General features: G+C 43.2%; 1 protein-coding gene across 1 annotated transcript in view; it reads right to left on the reverse strand.

The window, feature by feature from the left end:
* The window catches only part of CRAMP1L (Crm, cramped-like (Drosophila)), a 41,187-nt gene that overhangs the window by 19,674 nt on the left and 3,013 nt on the right, over positions 1-18,500 (reverse strand). The window contains exons 3-8 of the mRNA XM_010141573.1: positions 12,357-12,550; positions 9,959-10,112; positions 8,479-8,562; positions 5,397-5,445; positions 1,265-1,350; positions 373-496 (exon numbers count right to left, since the gene is read on the reverse strand). Of these exons, the coding sequence (XP_010139875.1) occupies positions 373-496; positions 1,265-1,350; positions 5,397-5,445; positions 8,479-8,562; positions 9,959-10,112; positions 12,357-12,550 (691 nt within the window). The remainder of the gene's footprint in view (positions 1-372; positions 497-1,264; positions 1,351-5,396; positions 5,446-8,478; positions 8,563-9,958; positions 10,113-12,356; positions 12,551-18,500) is intronic.

Consider the following 18,500-nt stretch of genomic DNA (forward strand, 5'->3'; position numbering starts at 1 on the left):
CCATGTGCCTGCCTCATGTACATTCCATGCAGATTTTACCGCACTAGTGCTGCATTCCTCCAGTTTACTCACACTCTGCTCTGACAACTGGGTGTAAGTGGCACAAAGTATATTCATGTCCAACTCTAGTAGCGCCTGTCATTATTCAAATTAAAAGATACAAAGAGCAATGTCATCTGAGTCTGGTATCTCATGTTTGTAACAATCACAAACTGTGGTTGCACAAAGCCTTCACAATAAGCACATTTAGGCAACTGCATTATCGAAGATGAACTGCCCAGGTGGGAAAGAGAACCCTGCAGAGAGAGGAAGATGCTCAAACGCTGCTCATTTATTTCTCTGTTCTGAGCACCATCATCAGTTCTTCATTACCTAAGCCGTGGATTCTGGGCAAGACTCTGTACTCGAGCCCACGCATGATTATTTCGTGGCTGCAACTCCACAGGGACCTTGAGAGGAAGGCGTACTGGCTTCTGGTCCTCTTCATCACTAACACCTGAAGGGAGGTGAAGCACAAAGGGCATGGGTCAAAGTAAGGGCAACTTGGTCAGAACACCACATGCTCAGTTCCATGAAAAACAGCATCACAGACATCAGCATCCCCTGAAGATAACTTAGGTGGCTCAGCTTTGCCAGTGGAACCTGTGCCTTAGACTATCTCCTGTTCCAGTATGCCTGGCTTCTTCCTTGGGCACTGCAGTGGTACTGCAGCATCCAGCTGAACAAGCCGTGTCAAAATCAGGTGGCTGGAAACTCCAAACGGGCACAGTATTTCAGACCTTTAAACTGCACTAATTCTACTTATTGGGGGGCAGGGAATGAGGAGGAAGAAACTAGTATGATTTTAAAAAGATCACACAGAACTGAATTGGAGAAGGTTAAAAATATCCAAAACGCTCAACAGTAAACAATTTTCTACAGTAAACAACATACTATTGCTTCTTCACTGGTACAGCCACCATATTCACACCCAGTGAAAGCACAACTGATAAAGCACTGGCGATCTTGTCTGGCGCAGCCATTTCCCTTTGGTTTAGCTAGTGACATACTCCAAGACTCAGAGAGCTAGATGCATCCTCAGTTATTGGGATTATACAAGCAAACAGGATAAATATGACGATAGGGCCATATCTCCGCCGAACACAAACGTGAAATAGAACAAACTCCCCTGCCAGCAACGCACACATCCAAAGAGGCCCGCGCTCCCCCGTGTTCTTCTGACCATCTGTTAAAACCCATTCACCTTCCAGTGTCTCTTACTCACCATCTGGATCACAGAGTTTCTTCAAAGCTCTGCACATCGGAGCTTTGATGCGAAGGTTTCTGCCTTTGTAACGAACAGTCGTAGCCCTGGATACGTTGAAAAAGAAGTATTTATGGGCACCACTAACAAAAGTTTGTGAATACCCACATACTAGGGACTCCGTCAAATGCAACCTTGGCTAAGGAACGAACAAAGAAATGAAGGGTTTGCAGTACAGATTCACAAGAGCATTCAATCGTTTCTACGACCTTACTTTTCATTACAGAAATGCTACTCTTGCCACCCTGCCAGACTCTCAGGAAACACTGGGCTGTCTAGGAAGGCGCTGCTACTTGGTAAAGCAGACCAGAATTACGTTACTTTGGTTCAAGAGTCAGTACTCTTACAGACAGCTTCTTCACACAAGACAAGTGGGTTTGCTTTAGTCTCCTCTTTACTCCTAACTCCTAATTATGGGAAGAAAAGTTGTTGAAGAGTCCTCCATTCTGGAATATCAACACCACATCTGCTGCAGAAATGAGGTCCAACAGCTTGTGCAGGCATCTGAACAAAGTAACTTCTACAGTATCACTTCACTAGTTTTTAGCTTCATTAAGAGCTATAAGGATCCTTAAAAGCAAGAATTGATTTTTGTTTTCACACCGTGGAACTATTTGATTTCTTCACTCAGCTCTGTGTTTTAAAGACTTAAATGACAAGCACTGAGACCAAAGGTACTGGTGGCAGCAGGTACTACCTACTGCTTCAGGCAGTAAGGATCAGCTGGGATAGAAGCAGCGGGACTGAAGTCCTTGCTAGTAAAATGAAAGAAATTGCAGAGAACGTTCCTATAGCATAGGGAAAAATAAAATCTTGCTGTAGAGAAGACACCACCAGGCGGAAAGCGCACTTGTCTACACTGCCACGAGGGGAACTGGCGTAAGGACAGCAGAAGGGAAGCCAGACGTGAGAAGGTGGAGTTGGTAAGATGAGCAGCTCCAAAGTTTCAGTTACTAAGCTGTGAGTTTCCACATGTTCAGAACATCCCAGGGCTGGAAGGCAGATTTCCTCAAGCTGCACTGAGCTATGAGAAACCAGCGGGAAGTATCAGCCCTCACTCTTTCTAACCAGCTCTGACACAGCAGTAGTGACAGCTCAACTAATGAACAGAGGAGAAGGCTCTCAAGTGCTGAGAAGAAACTAGCAGTAGTGCTACTTAAAAAGGAAAAAAGGCCCAAGAGCTACTTGCCTGGTTTTAAATAGTCTTCCTATCTTTACATCTGCAAGAGCAGACAACACTACAGCTGCTGTCACCTTTCCTCTTTCAACTTAACTCTAACTGGAATTGTTGGAAGATGGTGGGTCCCACCACTGCCAGTGGAAAGACTCTTAGAAGAGGACAGAGCCACACCAGCGGACATTAGACAGTGACCTAAGGTAACGCTCTTCCTGCTGGTCATTGCAAGGGACCCCTCAGCCTCAGCACATGAAGCTCAATATCCCCCTGTCATTATAGTAAAGTGCAGATACGACTTTACCAGAAATTCGGCACTTTTTAGAAAATAAATCTCCTGCAAATAAGTTTAACCATCTGCACCCTCTTTTTTCAATGCGTAAATAAACCAATTTCAGTACAAGTGAGGACAACATCAGTACCTATCAGCCCAAACACACTTATGTCAAGTTAAGAGGGTCGGCAGTGTATAAAGACTGGAAACTCAGCTACAAATTCTGCTGCTCTCAAATCTGGTTGGTCAGCGTTTGGACTTCTATCTTGGGTCTGAACCTTTAAGTGGAGAATCTCCACTTTTCTTTGTGAGTCCAAACTTTGGTCTCAGCCAGCAGTCAGAAGTGGCACCCCAGTGTAAGAGGGCCCAGTACAAAACCTGAAGGGTTTGGCAGAATCTAAAGATTTTGCAGTGAATAAAAACTCTAGATACATATTACATTTCTTCATCCAGTGCTTATTATTATTTCCTCCAAGAACAGCAACTGAAAAAACAGCTGAGGACTAAAGTCTTCAACTTTACTACAGCTCCTAGACACCCCTCCTCCTTTACATAGTTTTATGCTAAAGTAACACATCCTCATGATTCACAACAAATACCTTTTGCCTTTAACTACGTGGATTCAATAAAAGATACATTTACTCTCTTACCAGTAATGCTGCTCATCACAGTGATTTATTTTATAAAGCTTGTGTTCAGACGAGAGGAGGCACAAATGCACCCAACCGCTCGAAAACGCCAGCTCTGGGAGCATGATAGAACGGTTGTACAGAAAACAGTGTTGCTGCATGAGCACACCAAAGTATTGACTCCTTACAAGAACAAGGAAGACAATTACAGCGTTACAGCAAACCTACGGCTGTAACCATTTCCTGGCTTAGTGAAGACATGCCTAGATGTTCCCTCCTGTTCGAACAGAAAACACGGTTTCTGAACAGCCTCACACAAAATCAACTAAAGCCAGTGAAAATAAACCCAATACATCGATGCACCTTGGAACAGGCTGCTGAATTGGAAATTTACACTACTTTAAAATGGCAAATTCTTTTGACTAGTGGCACATGTTAAGACTTTCCTCCTGTTTCTTGATTTTAGCACCTATCTATGACATGCGCCCCTGAAGCAGCTGCATGCAAGTGAAGACTCAGAAACAGCGTTACCATTATTATCGTGGTGGTAACTTGGGCAGCCCAAGGGGGCAAGTGAGAAGGGCTTTGTGCAGAGAACATTATTTCCTCTTAGATTAACAAGCCAGTCAAGCCTTGTGGAAATTGTTCTGTCACATGACTTGAAGGGGACTGGAAGAAGAGGGCCTGAACCCTCAAAGGGCTCTTTGATCCATCTAGAACGGCAGAGCTCATCTGATCAAGAAAGAGAAGTAAGGAGGAAAATCCTAACTAGCTAGTCATAAAGCATTTATTGCATCAGGCTTCCTGGTAGTTGTTCCTGATTAATTTGTCTAGCACCTGCTCAGCTGCAGCCACGGGTTGCAGATACCCAGTTACCACCACCAAGCCCCTCGCAAAGGAACAACGGAGCAGCAGCAGCTCCTGGCTGCATTTGTCTCTGTGCTTAGAAGGCAGAGAGGCCAAAGAAAAACCACCCACCAAGACCTAGGATAAAAACCCAGGAAAAAAAGCATGAAAAAAATATGTAGGAGAAAGATTGTATTGTAGGGAAGAAAACAAATGCAAAACCATCGATAGCCTTAAAAGAGGAGCAGGAACGACTCTATTCCCTGAGTACGGAGTGAGGACGGCACAGGTTAGAGGTCAGCAGGCAAAGCACACCGTTCAGTAACCAAAGCAACACTGAACACGGGTCGTTTTGACAAAACAACGTTAAGAGCTTCACATGGGAGTTTTCGCCCTGACGCTACAGCACCAATACTGTTGTTCTCTTTGCTCCCTAAAACACATTTTAGGAGCATCGTGGCTCTCTAGATTCAGGTGTGCTGCTTGGAGAGTGAGGAACAAACCCCTTAATTCCCTTTTCCGCAAACTACAATGGGCTTCAAGCAATCTAGAGGGACAGTGCTTGTGGTCTCTACAGCTGCCTGAGAGGAGGCGGGAGCAAGGAGAGGGTCGGTCTCTTCTCCCAAGAGACAAGCAACAGGACGAGAGGAACCGGCCTCCAGTTGCCCCAGGGGAGGTTGAGGCTGTCCCTGAGGAGCCATTTCTGTCCCGTTGGGGTTGTGCAGGCGTGTCGCAGGCTGCCCAGGGCAGTGGTGGAGTCCCCATCCCTGGAGGGGTTTCCCAGCCGTGTGCAGGTGCTGCTGGGGGACAGGGGTCAGGGGGGACCTGCCAGTGCTGGGGAACGGGGGGACTCAATGGATTTAAAGGTCTTTTCCAACCTCAGTGATTCTATGAGTCTATATTCCCTATAATGAATCAACACAGTTATAATGCTGTAACTCCTATAATGAATTCTCATTTCATTACTTTAACTTCACCCATCATTTCTTACCAATAACAATTAATGGCTTCATGGTAAAGGAGAGGAAAAAAAATGAACCACGAATGGAAAATGTCAAACTGTGGCTCCGAAAGAGTAAGAAATGCCCTGCAGACTCTGGTTGACCAATTCGACAATCAAGCTGCTGAACAACCAAGTTTTAAGAATTTCAGGAATAAGTTCTTACTTACCCGGCTTGAATGAGCTCATTGAGTTTAGCTGCGTTCTTGTCATCCATACCTTTACAGGAAAGGGGATAACACAGGCAATTAGGATTCTAAGCGGTACAGTCATGACTTTCTTTGTGTCCTGTTCGGTTTTCCAAGCTATTACATTTCATTCTCACATAGGATTACCGTGATAAATGGGCTATAACATACCCTTTCTGAAAAGCTTCTGTTTTCACAGTGTGCAAGATTTACACCATCCTTGCCACCAAAATTACATTTTTCTCATGGATTAAATGACCCTAGTTTGGGAGCTACAGTCATCTTGTGTTGCTGGGCATTAAGGTGACACTGCAGTATTTAAAAGAAAAGCTTCCCCGTCTTGTTCAACCTCTGTTGCTAAGGCAGCACAGCATAATGAAAGAGCATCAAGCCCTCACAGTGCTGAATGCAATAAAAAAGAGTAAATAAAAAGAATAAAATGCACACGTAACCCACACTTTTCTTCTACGCGTTATACAGCACATTTTTAAAAGGACATTATGGTAACTTCATTTATATTCCCTATGATAGTTCGGCCAGGATCTATTTACTGAATAACTGGCGATGCTGAAAGTCTTCCTGACATACTTCTGTTCCTCAATAGCTCTACGTAAGTCACCTCAATTTGTGGGAAGATGAGACGGGGTTAATACCACGAGGAAAAAAAGAAAAAAAAATAGAGAAGGAAACGACCTTCACCAGCTGCAGAGCAGATCTGACCTCCCGTAAACGGGGTGTAGAGGCCACAGCTTAAGCCCATCTGGTCTCAAGAGACTCAAATTTTCCAAGCGATGCTGGGTAAAATACATCATCAAGTACCGAAGTTATAAAAAGACCGATGCAGAGAGCATGCATGCATTGCCATGGTGACTGTGTGAAACCCTATTCCAGGCACAGCAAGGAGGGTCTGTTGGTGCTTCTAAGACAAGATGTGGATACAGGGAAGAAACACTAATATCAGTTTCTACTGACAATGCAATCTGTCTTGCCTCTGCACCTTCCTTGTCATGAAACAGTTCATAATTGTTTCCCCAAAGTGAATTACGACTGGGGGTCTTGGAACAAACAGAATAACGTCAGCTTGAACATTCGTGACAGTCTCATTCATGGCACATTATAATAAAAATTCAAGGTGAGGAAATAATATAGCAAAAAAAGCCCTGCCCAAATACCAGGATTCCATTAGGAATTGTACAAGTCCTCTCATTACAGCTTTCTTGTCTTTTGCACTTTGTAAACCAGTATGACTTCAAAGAAGTGAAAGGATTTTGATGTCTTAATTTGGGAGCCATGGAAAATTACGTAGAAGATGCACTATGATAAAACACTGGCTCTACAAACAACTTGGGGACAAATGGGAAAGTGACAGCTAAGAAGGTATCCATGCATGGACTGGCACACACAGTGCACACTCCTCTGCCCGTTCTCCAGGCTGGCCACAGTAGAGCTCTTTATAGGCTGGAAGCCCTAAAAGCCACAGGAAACATAACCTGGGCTGCACAGAAACAAGGATGGACAGCAAGTGGAGGGAGGGGGTGCTGCCCCTCTGCTGTGCTCTGCTCTGGGGAGACCCCCCTGCAGCGCTGGGGCCAGCTCGGGGCTCCTCAGCCCAGCAGAGACACGGAGCTGCTGGAGCGGGACCAGGGGAGCCCCAGGAGTGACCCGAGGGTGGAAGCCTCTGCTGGGAGGAGAGGGGAGAGAGCTGGGGGGGTTCAGCCTGGCGGAGGGTGAAAGCCTCTGCTGGGAGGAGAGGGGAGAGAGCTGGGGGGGTTCAGCCTGGAGCAGAGGAGGCTGCGGGGAGACCTGAGTGCAGCCTGTCAGTGCTGCAAGGCTCTCTCTTCTCCCTTGTCCGAAAGCTGGGGAGAGACTTCTTAGCAGGGCTGGTACCGACAGGACAAGGGGTGATGGTTTTAAACTGGCAGAGGGTAGGTCTAGATTAGATCTATGGAAGAGAGTCTCCCTATGGGGGTGGTGAGACACTGGCGCAGGTTGCCCAGAGAGGTTGTGGATGTGCCATCATTGGATGTTTTCAAGGCCAGGTTGGATGGGGCTTTGATCAAACTGACCTAGTGAAAGATATCCTTGCCCACGGAGAGGGGTCGAGCTAGATGATATTTAAAGGTCCCTCCCAACCCTCTAAGAAAGATGGGGACAGACTTTTCAGCAGCGGTTGTTGGGACAGGACAAGGGGTGATAGTTTAAATTAAAACAGGGAGATTCAGACTAGAGAGAAGGAAGAAATTGTTGCTGCTGAGGGTGGTGAAACCCTGGCCCAGGTTGCCCTGAGAGGTGGGAGAAGCCCCAGCCCCAGCACCATCCCAGGTCAGGTTGTTCCTTGGTGCTCTGAGCCCCCTGCTCTGGGTGCAGATGTCCCTGCTCCCTGCAGGGGGTGGGACTGGGTGAGCTTTGAAGGTCCCTTCCCCCCAAACCAGTCCGTGGTTCTATCAACATGGTACTAAGCCTAAGCTCCAGTATCTTGCATATGCAACTTATCAACTTCCAGAAAACAGGAGAGCGTTGGCATGACACGCACCTGCCTACACCCACCCTCACAGACAAGAGCAGCTCCAGGATCCATACGGTCAGATTGCATCTGAGCCAGTGAAGGTGTTATTTCTGATTATGATTTGTGACACTTTTGCATCTTCAGGATTCAGTAAGTAAAGATTTAAAGAATGACACCCTCCTCGATTTTTTAATAACTGTGGGTGCAAATGACATAATTTACACATTTAATTGTTTAATTTTCAATAACAAGAAGCAGATAATCCAAGCTGTGTACCCCTTTGCCTGCCACCTGTGGGCATTACGTGCACGGCATTCTACAGATAGCGAAAGCTAAGAAATCAGTCAAAGAAAGAGGGGAGTAATGCAGTAGTCTAAGAAGGTCTTTAAAAATAAACATACATTTAATGACACAGCAGTACAGGGATTACTGCAACAGAGGACAATGAACAAAATTCTGCATAACCCTGAAGTGAAGCTGCACTAGACATCGCCAGCTTTGAGGGTAGACACTTCTGATTCTGCCATATAAAAATGATTTTAAGTCATTCATACTCACATCCCCCAATCTTTTTCCTTAGTTCCCCATAGCAGATCAAGCCATAAAGCTCCAGGGAGGATTTTTTCAGCCCTTGAGAAAAAACTGAAAAGCAGAAGAGGTGTGAGATGTGGGTCGCAGGCACTCGTACACAGCTACATTGCAGATACTAATTTCAATAAACAAAGGTAAGACTAAATTCTGGTTCAAGAAACGCTATCGTGGGACCGGCTCACCAATTTCCTTGTTGGGAAATGGAACATTTTTTAGATTATAGGAAAAAAAAAGCAGTTGCCATAGAATTTAAACAAATATGCAACGTAAAGCTAATTCATAGTAAAGCTAACTCTAGTAACTGGTTACAATTTCTAAAGGAAATGTCCAGATGCCCCAAGAAAATGTGTACAGAACTCCTGCTGTGAAAATTAAGAAGTAGGTCTGAATTTCTCAGAGGACACCGAATCTCTTCTGAGCACACCAATGCACCTTAGAGATTTAATGCAACTTCTAGAGTCTAAGTTTTTATGTGCTTCAGCCAGTAAGATCTCAGAGTCGATAGTGTAGAACCAGAAATTTATGTTATCCAGAACACAGGTGAAGTTTCTCAACAACATAATTTTCTCTTTTTTTTAAAAAAAGTTCTTCCATACCATGTTTTCTGTAACACTTGTTTTTAAATAAAATACTAATGGCTTGTTTCACCTTAAAATGCTGTCTTGTTTAGAAAAAGGAACTAAAAAATGCACCATCTGATAAGCAGTTTAGATGAGAAGTCCTCCTTTAGATAACCTCACCTCAGGAACAGGCAGAATTCCCCAGCGAGCTGATACTGTTCACTCCCTTTGTATTCCCTCAGCTTCTTTCCACTCCTATTCATTTCTCATTAATGAGTTATTTTTACTTTGAGAGGCTCTGGCCACAAATTGTGTAGACAAATTTACTACCCAAACTTTTGCTGATGTTAAACAGAGTTGCTTAAAAACCAAGAAATTCCAGGGGAATATGGCACTGGGAATCATATGTTATTGAACCCAGGGTACAATTTCAGGCTTTTTTCAAGCCTGAACAAGTATGACACCATTTACGCTCACACTGGGTTGTTTATTTCGACCTTCCCACAAGAAGTGCAAAGTAGTGCTGGAGTCGATTTGCTCAACGAGGTCATGCCTGACCAACATTTAGGCCTCAAATACATGTTCCTGAGAACAGAAAAACATTTCCTTGAACGTGGCTTTTCCCCAGTGTTACTAGTAGGACCAGCATTTACTACGGAGTGTTGAATTGATATAAATGCTGTGATACCAACAGCAGTTTTGGAGTAGTCTTTTTCAAATCACAGGAACCTTGGTGTAGCCATGTGCAGACTTGTTCACACACATCCAGTTCAGCCCTTGTTTCCTCTCCTCCACCATGCCTACCCTCCCTGGCGGCAGTGAAAGGCAGGACTGCACCCCCAGGAGGGTGTGGGCTCTACGCAATGCCCGCTCCATTGCATACTAACCATTATCAAAGTCAATGTACTTTGAGATCTTGTGCCAGGTGCGGTAGTAGAAGTGGCGGACCTGCTCCTTGTTCTTCACCATGCTTGCTGGTTTGCCTTTCTTCTTGTACTTCAGGGCGATGTTGTTCTGGATAGCTTCAAAGTCCTTCCCATGCTGAAGAATGAACAGAACAAACCCACATAGTCAAAGCCCAACTCCTGTCTTAGCATAAGACAAGTCAAACGTCATGAGAGACTTCAAAAAATTAAATTTCAATGGTCATAAAAAAAACCTCGCGGGTATCAGAGCTCAACAGCCAAAGAATGACACTGGCTTCCTGCATTTTACATAAAACTCATTAGAGATGCCCGATAATTTACTTTCCAATTTCTTGAACCGTTTCGAAATAAAAACTGTCAGTTGGCAGCAATTTTTTAAAAAACAAGCAAACTTTACTTTCAATTCTGCTCCTCAGCACATTTCTAAGTACCAACTTTCTCACTTGGTTCTCTTCAGTTTCTTCTGCAATTTCCCCCCCTCTCCCTCCTACCTCCATTTTGGACTAGGGTGAATGAAAAGCGTATTATATTTAACAGCTACACTTCGATTTACAGCAAATTTCATGTTCTGGTTATCAGGAGTACAAAATTTGAGTTTCAACTAATGGAGGAAAAGATTGTAATTTTTTTTTAATAAAATTTAAAACCTTCTCACAGAAAACACACTGTTACACTGAGTCATTCAGAAGTTTATTCTCAGGGCAAAAATAAAAATAAAAAATGAGAAACCTTTGAGTCTCTTTGAAACTAGCTAAGCCCTACAAAATCTTCGGAGTTCAAAGAGGAAAATTTAATTTTATATACATTATCATTAAACTCCTGCTATCACAAAATCTCTATACGTATGTTAGCAGTAAACTCCTGCTATCAGGAAAGTTCTTACCATTCAAAAGAGTTGGAACTGATTTAAATACAAAGTGTGAAAACCTTTTGAAAGGTAGTGACACAAAACAAATGGGAGTGAAAGACCAAACAAACCGAATCCCAAATCCATTTAAAGCAAATTTCTGAACTCTTTCCTCAGCATTCACAAAAAAAGTTTTCTTTGGAGGGATTTAATCACATGATTCCCAGGTGTATTACTGAAAAACAGAGGAGTCAAAGAAAAAAGTGTTTAAGTCTTCACCTTGTACATGAAAGACACAGATGTGAATCACCCCTTTCACTAAAAAGACTTTTTAGAGATGTACACGTGGGATTTCTTCAAGGAAATGGACATATTCTGGGCAATCCAGAATCTTACTCTGAGTTAGCAAAGCTATAATTCTAAAGTTCGCTTAAAGGCTGCTTTTAAAAGTCTGCTTTAGTAGCTAACAGAACCTCGGCTCTCAGGTAGCAAAAGTGCAGTTTTACAAAGTTCTTTGTTTGAAATCACTTATCGGAGCTCTGCAGCTCAGCTATCAAAACTTTAATTAGCAAGGATCCTTGGTTAAAAAACTGCTGAGAAGGGAGAACTCTGAGGCAAGGTCAAAATGCTTATTAAATTTGAGCAGGTGTGTTGAATAAGTTTTCTAAGTGAGGTAATTAAAGGGAGGGCTTTGCATAAGCCTAATACATAATTAATGACAAGTAACGAATCGTACTGCCTACAAATGATGTAACCGATTACTAATGAATTAACTTTTTTAACCAGTGACGAATCATAATGTTTAGCTATGATGTAACGGTGTTTACTAATGAATTAGCTATGGTATAAAAACAGAGCTATCTGGGAATAAACGGGACACCAGTTGATACCACACTGGTACGTGTGGCTGGATTGTGTCTAAGCCCCCCGCGTCGTTTTTAACATGTACATGTGCCCAGAAAACCCATGACCACTCATTCTGCTTTCCCACTTCTAAAGTGATCATAGCAACAGGACTACCAGGAGGAGTCATACAAGATAAGATGCTCTAACTTTTCTTGGTCTCTCAGCCCTAGCACTGAGCTGGTTCAGACCTTGCCATGGGCAAAGACTAATGTAGTGCCTACGATAAAATACATTCTAGAATGTATTTTCTGGTTTGGTAATATTAATATAACAGCGTAAGTGTGTCACTTTTGAAAGTTGAGATGGGGACATTATTTCTCATTTGAAATAGAAACATTGAAAAATAACTGAAATGATTATAAACATTCACGAATAAAACTCACAAGTATTTCCTGTGTAATTCAAAGCAAAGAGGTTTGAGACTGCTGGAATATGGCTTTGACTGACAGCTGGTTTGCAGCCAACGGTATAGACACATATCCACAAACAAATGCTGTGTATATGTGTGCATTTTGCTTCTGCAAATCTCAGCTGAATCAACCTTCTTCAGGAATATCCAGATACTAAGTGAAGCCATCTAAGCTTGGTATTTTCCTCCACACGTACCTCATACAGTCCCTCGAAGAAAGTATTTTTGTCTTCTGTGCTCCATGATTCCCACTGTCGTCTGACCTTCTTCCCTTCCTCCTTCTCTCCAGCTGAGGAGCCCAGGTTCCTTGCCGCTGACTTGGAGTTCCCAGAAGGATTGCTGGGAGGAATTCCCGATGTGCCACCAGATGTAGTCCCTCCATTATCTGCTCCTGCAAAAAACCATGAATATTAAACCAACAGGATCGTGGATGGAGATGAGGGAGGAATTCAGAATTTTTTCAAGGTATTTAATCTGAAACACAATAGGCAAACAACAAGGTTTGGTTTAGAGAAATAAAATCTCAAAGACCAAACAACAAGGGGAAGGTTTCCATGGTTAAGTTTTGTATTTTGAGAGGTAAGACAGATAAGCAGGAATATACTAAAGCAACCTCTGAAAGGCAACACACTCTGACGCGGGTGTGCTCTGCAGCTGAGGGGAGTGCAGAACACTGACCTGACCAATAAAGCAAACTAACGTCCATGAGAAAATACACGCCATTTCATATCACGGTCTTTGGTCTTGCTCCTAACTGCCTCTGAAACAACTGCGGTAAGGAAAGGACTGAGAGATGTTCTTCGCATGACAGCAGATCAGCATTCTGCAGAGTCCGTCACTCTGCATGATGAGTGGCACCTCTGCCACAGCCCATCGAGGAGAGTTCAAGCTCCTTCTCCTTCCCAAAATTCTGGCGTGCCTTTTGGGAAGAGGCAAAGGAGTGTAATCTTGATTGATTGTACCTTTGTCAGTTATCGGCACCCCAAAGAACGTGGATCAGCAAAAAAAATAAAGATCTGAAATACTAAAATAGGACTAAAGCCTGACGGAACCAAGAATTTGCTGTTTATGCAAGTAGGAGACAGGGAAGAGAATGGGATGGACAAACTGCAGGAGGGCGAGAGCTATGTATAATGCAGTAAGATTCCATTCCCTCACCTTAATTCAGAGGAAAATGCCTCTTTGTTTACAATTGTCTCTGAAATTACTAAGTCTTTCCAAGACATTTTCGTCAGCAAAAACATTATCAACTAACTTCAAGCCTGTGATTTACTCACGACAGAAGTAAACCCAAACCTCATGCTTGGTTTGACACTGTAACAGATTGGTAGAATGTTAATCCAGAGGCTGGGGAGACCTCCCCAAAAGGGCACTCCCTCTTTTTTCACGAATGTGTAAGCATTCCAGCGACTCACATTTCCAAAAAACATTCCCTGCAATTTTGCTAAGAAGTATTACTTCAGATTTGGCTGCCCTCATCACTGCAGGCGTGTACTCAGTAAAACAGAAGCAGTTTAACGTCAAACTCCCTCCTGTTTCCATCTTCCCAGGCGCTGTCTGTCATGCTCTGTGGTTCACCTCACTGCAGACTGGCCTGCCTTCATTTATCTGTGTATAAACCCAGCTGGCACAATTCTGCAGTCCCAACCAGCTTCCCAAACTGTACCCACATTAGCACAGATCTCTCTTCTATATTTAGGCTTGAAAAGTTCAGTTACCTTTTAAAATTCAATTATATGAGGCAGTTTATCTGACAAAGTCAGCGTTTTTATATACAGAACACACACGTGTATCTCTGTCTCATTCAAGAGCCAGGATACCTCAGTTTGATAATCTTGAGTATCGGAATAAACAACTCCTGCAGTCTTATTATGCTTTAGAGATTTGAAAGACTTGTACATAAATCTTAACTGTAAGTATCAGGTACAATTTGACAGTAACTCCTTTGGATGACAAAACTGTTTTTCTTCAAATCCTAAAAAAAACCCAAACCCTAGAAATGTTGTTTGCTGAAGTGAAAGAACATTTGACATCAAACCTGGAAGAAAGTAAGATGTGTGGAAGTACTTTTTTTTTCCTGCATACAATAAAAATTGATATAAAATATGATATTGTGACCATTTTAAGGTTAATGTTTCTTTCTTTCTAGGAACGACTATCTGATCCTTTCAAAGAAAATTACTGTCTCCACAGGGAAGTACGTCAGGCAAAACATGAAGAAGAATTGGACACGTCAAAGAAACTGCACTTAAAAACAAATCCACAACCAAACACCTTTTCTATATCCTGAAGCCCTCATCAGCCACTGATAAAGTAATTGGAAGTTACGCAATTCTTTTCTGGTACTGTGAAGGCAAATCCTTCAGAAAAAAAGGAAGCAGCAAGAAAAACCTGAACACCTTAATAGATGGCTGGGAAGAAAACCAACAGTTTTAAGACACAGAATTGCTTCTTTATTCTGCAAATGTGAGGTTGAAATATCACAATTAGCATGGTAAAGAAATGCAGAACTTAATTCAAACACACAAGTCCTCAGTCTCAACCTACAGCCTCCTGCTGCTACTGGCTCCCAGTGCCAAAGCCGACCCTTACCAGGAGAGCTTCTGTTCTGCCACCGACCTCTACCTGTCTGAGAAATCACTCGGAGGAACATGAACAAGGGGCTCCGGGGTTCTACTTGTTTGTCGAGTGGTTGTTTGGGGTTTTGGGGGCATTTTTACATAATACTATACATCTCAAAGAAGGAAAAACTGAAGTCGGCTGCCTAAAGTTCAGATCTTACCAAGGATTTTCTAAAGACTGGACGATACACTTGGATCACATGAAGTTCTCATTACTAAAAAGTGTAAGGAGCAGAAGCATCACTGAGAACTTTAAATTCTAGTAAGACAATGAAGTTCAGTAGTTTCCTCTTAGCGGTATGTAAAAGACGAAAGCACAGCACAGGTCTGTGGAGGACACGCTAAGGACCATGTTCTACAAGACAAAAGGTAGCCCTGGGAAGTTCATCACAGTCTTTCTTGTTTTAAACACAACGAAATTACTATCCTGACAATCGCTGAGTATCATTCACAAAAGTTTAAAAATTCCAGTATCCTGTCACCGTTCCAGAGATCTTATATGCTTTTTAATTCTTCCACAAATAAAGGAGTTTGTCGGATAAACACTTAGTGCTGTGCACGGTAATACTTATCATTCGGTTCCCACAACCCACCCTAGGGTTTACTGGATCACTAATGATAGATGATGATCATTAATTTAGAACTTCAGCAATGCATTAAAACCAAAGGTGCACTGAGGCTCACCAAACCGTTACTGCCACAGAGAGGAAGGGGGCTAACTCAAACAATCTGCTTCGGTGCTTGTTCTAAGGAAAATCATTTCTAAAAGGAGAACGCTGTAGACGAGACAAAGACAAGATGGTCATTTTCACTCCGACTTATCCTTCATCCACCACTGGACTGAGCACCCACACAGTTACAGCTACAACAGTTCCATCACTTTACCCCAGGATGCAGTGGAGCACCAGCACCTGCACATGAGGTACAAAGCAGCAAGCTTCGATGTCTCCGTTCTCAGCAGTTTCACTCAGCTTTCAAGCCCCAGCCTGCAGAGGCGTCAGGTTTCTGTACTTGGTATTTGAACTATAACCCCCAAAGTCACAGATCAGAACACCAGGGTTTCAGGGACACTGACTTACTCCTTTTATTCAGTGCTCTCTACCCATCTACATGCCTCGTTACGAGAACTTCATTTATCTGGGAATGGCATAACATCATCTCAACATTCATTTTCTGTAGAAAATGTGTTCTTTGTAACTCTAAACAAAACACAAACACTTGCAAAAAATTACATACGAGGATTTAGGAACACTGCATGTGTCACATAATTGAGTGACCGATGGTAGCAGTGTCTTATCACGGCCACAGCCACAAATTCTTCCTTCCAGGCTCTATGCAGCACCTTAGTGTCTGCTTTTCAATTTGACAGCTCCTACATGCCAGCTGATTCCTATCTTCTATGACAGATTCCACATCCAGGTGAAGTGGAATTCACAGTTAATCCCCACTATACCCATGTATTTCACTGCACAGGCTGGTTCTCTTATTGGTGTTCTACAGGCTTAGCTTGCAAAATCTCAACTTCTTCAGGAGTCACCAGTTGTCTGTAGGTGGAACACCTAATAGCGAACACCTGTATAAATGAGATGGCGCTGTCACAGACTCCAACATGTGCAGGCCGAACGCGGAGCATGAGGATGCTAAACTCACTCCCCAAAGCGCAGGATGTGAATGCCAACCGGTAACAGGCCAGCAAATTTCCTTCAGAACATTCTTCTCTTTGGCATTCTTCATTAGCAAGGCTAAACTACTCAAGAGTGTTCAAAAGTAGTTTTGGTAAAGACTGCCATTAAGGAGGCCACACCAGCAAACACCTTCAAGTGACTATTGTATTCTCACAAACCTCCATCAGTGCTCAGCAGCCTTCGGAAACGCGCATCACCACCCCTGCAGTCCACACAGCTGGGTAAGGCGCTACAATCTACACTGCCCCGACAGCCTCAAACGTGCTCTGCTATTCTCATGGCAGGGCACTCCTCAGCGAGCACTTACTCAGCGGTTTTCATGAAAAAGCAACTAAGACAAATGTCTGAATTTTCTGATCACTTGGGGTAAACAAGCCCCATCTCTAGCCACGTGTCTCTAACAGCAGGTAACACATCATGAACTCCAGTGAAGGAATGAAGCAGGTGACCCCACAGAAGCGTGCACTTTAGGAATTTAAGTGAAGCCACTTGCTCTGTGGAAGAGCCACCCAGCAAAGCTATGGGCTGGATCCAGTTTGCTTTCGTCTCTGAGAGGAGAATGCAGATGAGAGAGGGAGACAAACAGACATGTTCCCTGCAAGTGCACACTTCTGTCTGAGCACTAACACTGTAAATGGCAAACAGGTTTCCCCCTTGCATGCCTCCACAGCGAGCAGCAGGAGGACCGACGTTCCAGATGAAGGCTGCGATACATTCTGCAGCATGCTCGTTTGGGAAGATGCAGTGAAATGGTACTGTCGTGCACACATCGGGTATATCGGCATACGCACCCTCGCCACAGCACAGGACAGGAGTTAATTTCATCCACGTGCTACAGGACATGCAGCTTCAGTGGCCTGGAAAACTGGACTGCTTCCTAGCAAGTTTGATATGATGGCCAAAGATGGAAGGTCTCAATTCAATTAATGCTTTCAGCTGAATAATTCTTTTTGAGAAAGAACTGCTTATTACTGCAAAACAAATTCCAACACTTGTTTGGGTCATTCCACACATTTTATGAATAAATCTAGGGCAATGACATAAAAGACATCTTCAAGCTTCAGCTCATCACCGTTAGACCTTGTTACCACTTCCTCCTGCCTTCATTCTGCATTCAGAAAATTTATGAAAACACAGAAATGAGAACACTCCAGTTCAAACTAAACCTACAACATGAGGTCAAAGTTTTCCACAACTGCTTTTACCAACACAGTTACTACATACACATGCATACTCCAACCACTTGCTGCTTGGCAAAAAGTCCCAAAGCACACCTTAAAACTTGTGCTTGGGAACTGTATGGCGAATTTGCGCGAGAGAAGTAAACTCTCCCAAATCCGTTTCAGCAACATGACACGGGTCTCCTTCCTCTCCGTCGATGAACCCCCTGCTTTTGAACACTCGTAATGAACCACCTCGATCCCATTGTTCCTTCAAGTTCCTCCTCTGATTTCACGCAAGTTAGTTTAAGACTTGCAAGCATTCACACTTCGAGGGGTGTGCGTTGAGATGTAGCCTACGTACTTGAAAATACAATAAAAAGATGACCAACATTTGAAAATAAGATAATAATCATTCTAAAATAAAATGCACAGATTTAGGTATTTATGGAGGAAATTTGATAAACCTTTCAGCAATTTAAAGCAAGCTGGCTGTTTAAAGAGAAAGGGTTTTCAAACTTTATTTTGCTATGCTACTTTCTGGCTGGTTTTGCCCTAAACTCAGTTCACGTAAGGCAAGAAATGGAACCCAAAGGTGCCATTAAAGATTATATCAGGATAATCAGAAAATTAACAAAACCTTCTACTGGGCAGAATTTGAGACTTGTTAACAATCTTCCCTGAACCACAGTGAGGTGGAGCTGAAAAAGCAGCAGCTGCTCAGTGGGGAAACTCTTCCTACAGTTTACAGTACAGTTGACTTCATTGGTAATTCGTGTGCTACCCCAGAAGTACAAGTGCTGAAAGTAAAAAGGGATCTGCAACAGACAAAAAAAAAAAAAAAAACCCAAACACTATACCAAAGCGCTTTTAAA

This window comes from Buceros rhinoceros, unplaced genomic scaffold, assembly GCF_000710305.1.
Source record: "Buceros rhinoceros silvestris isolate BGI_N320 unplaced genomic scaffold, ASM71030v1 scaffold20138, whole genome shotgun sequence".
Taxonomy (NCBI): Eukaryota; Metazoa; Chordata; class Aves; order Bucerotiformes; family Bucerotidae; genus Buceros; species Buceros rhinoceros.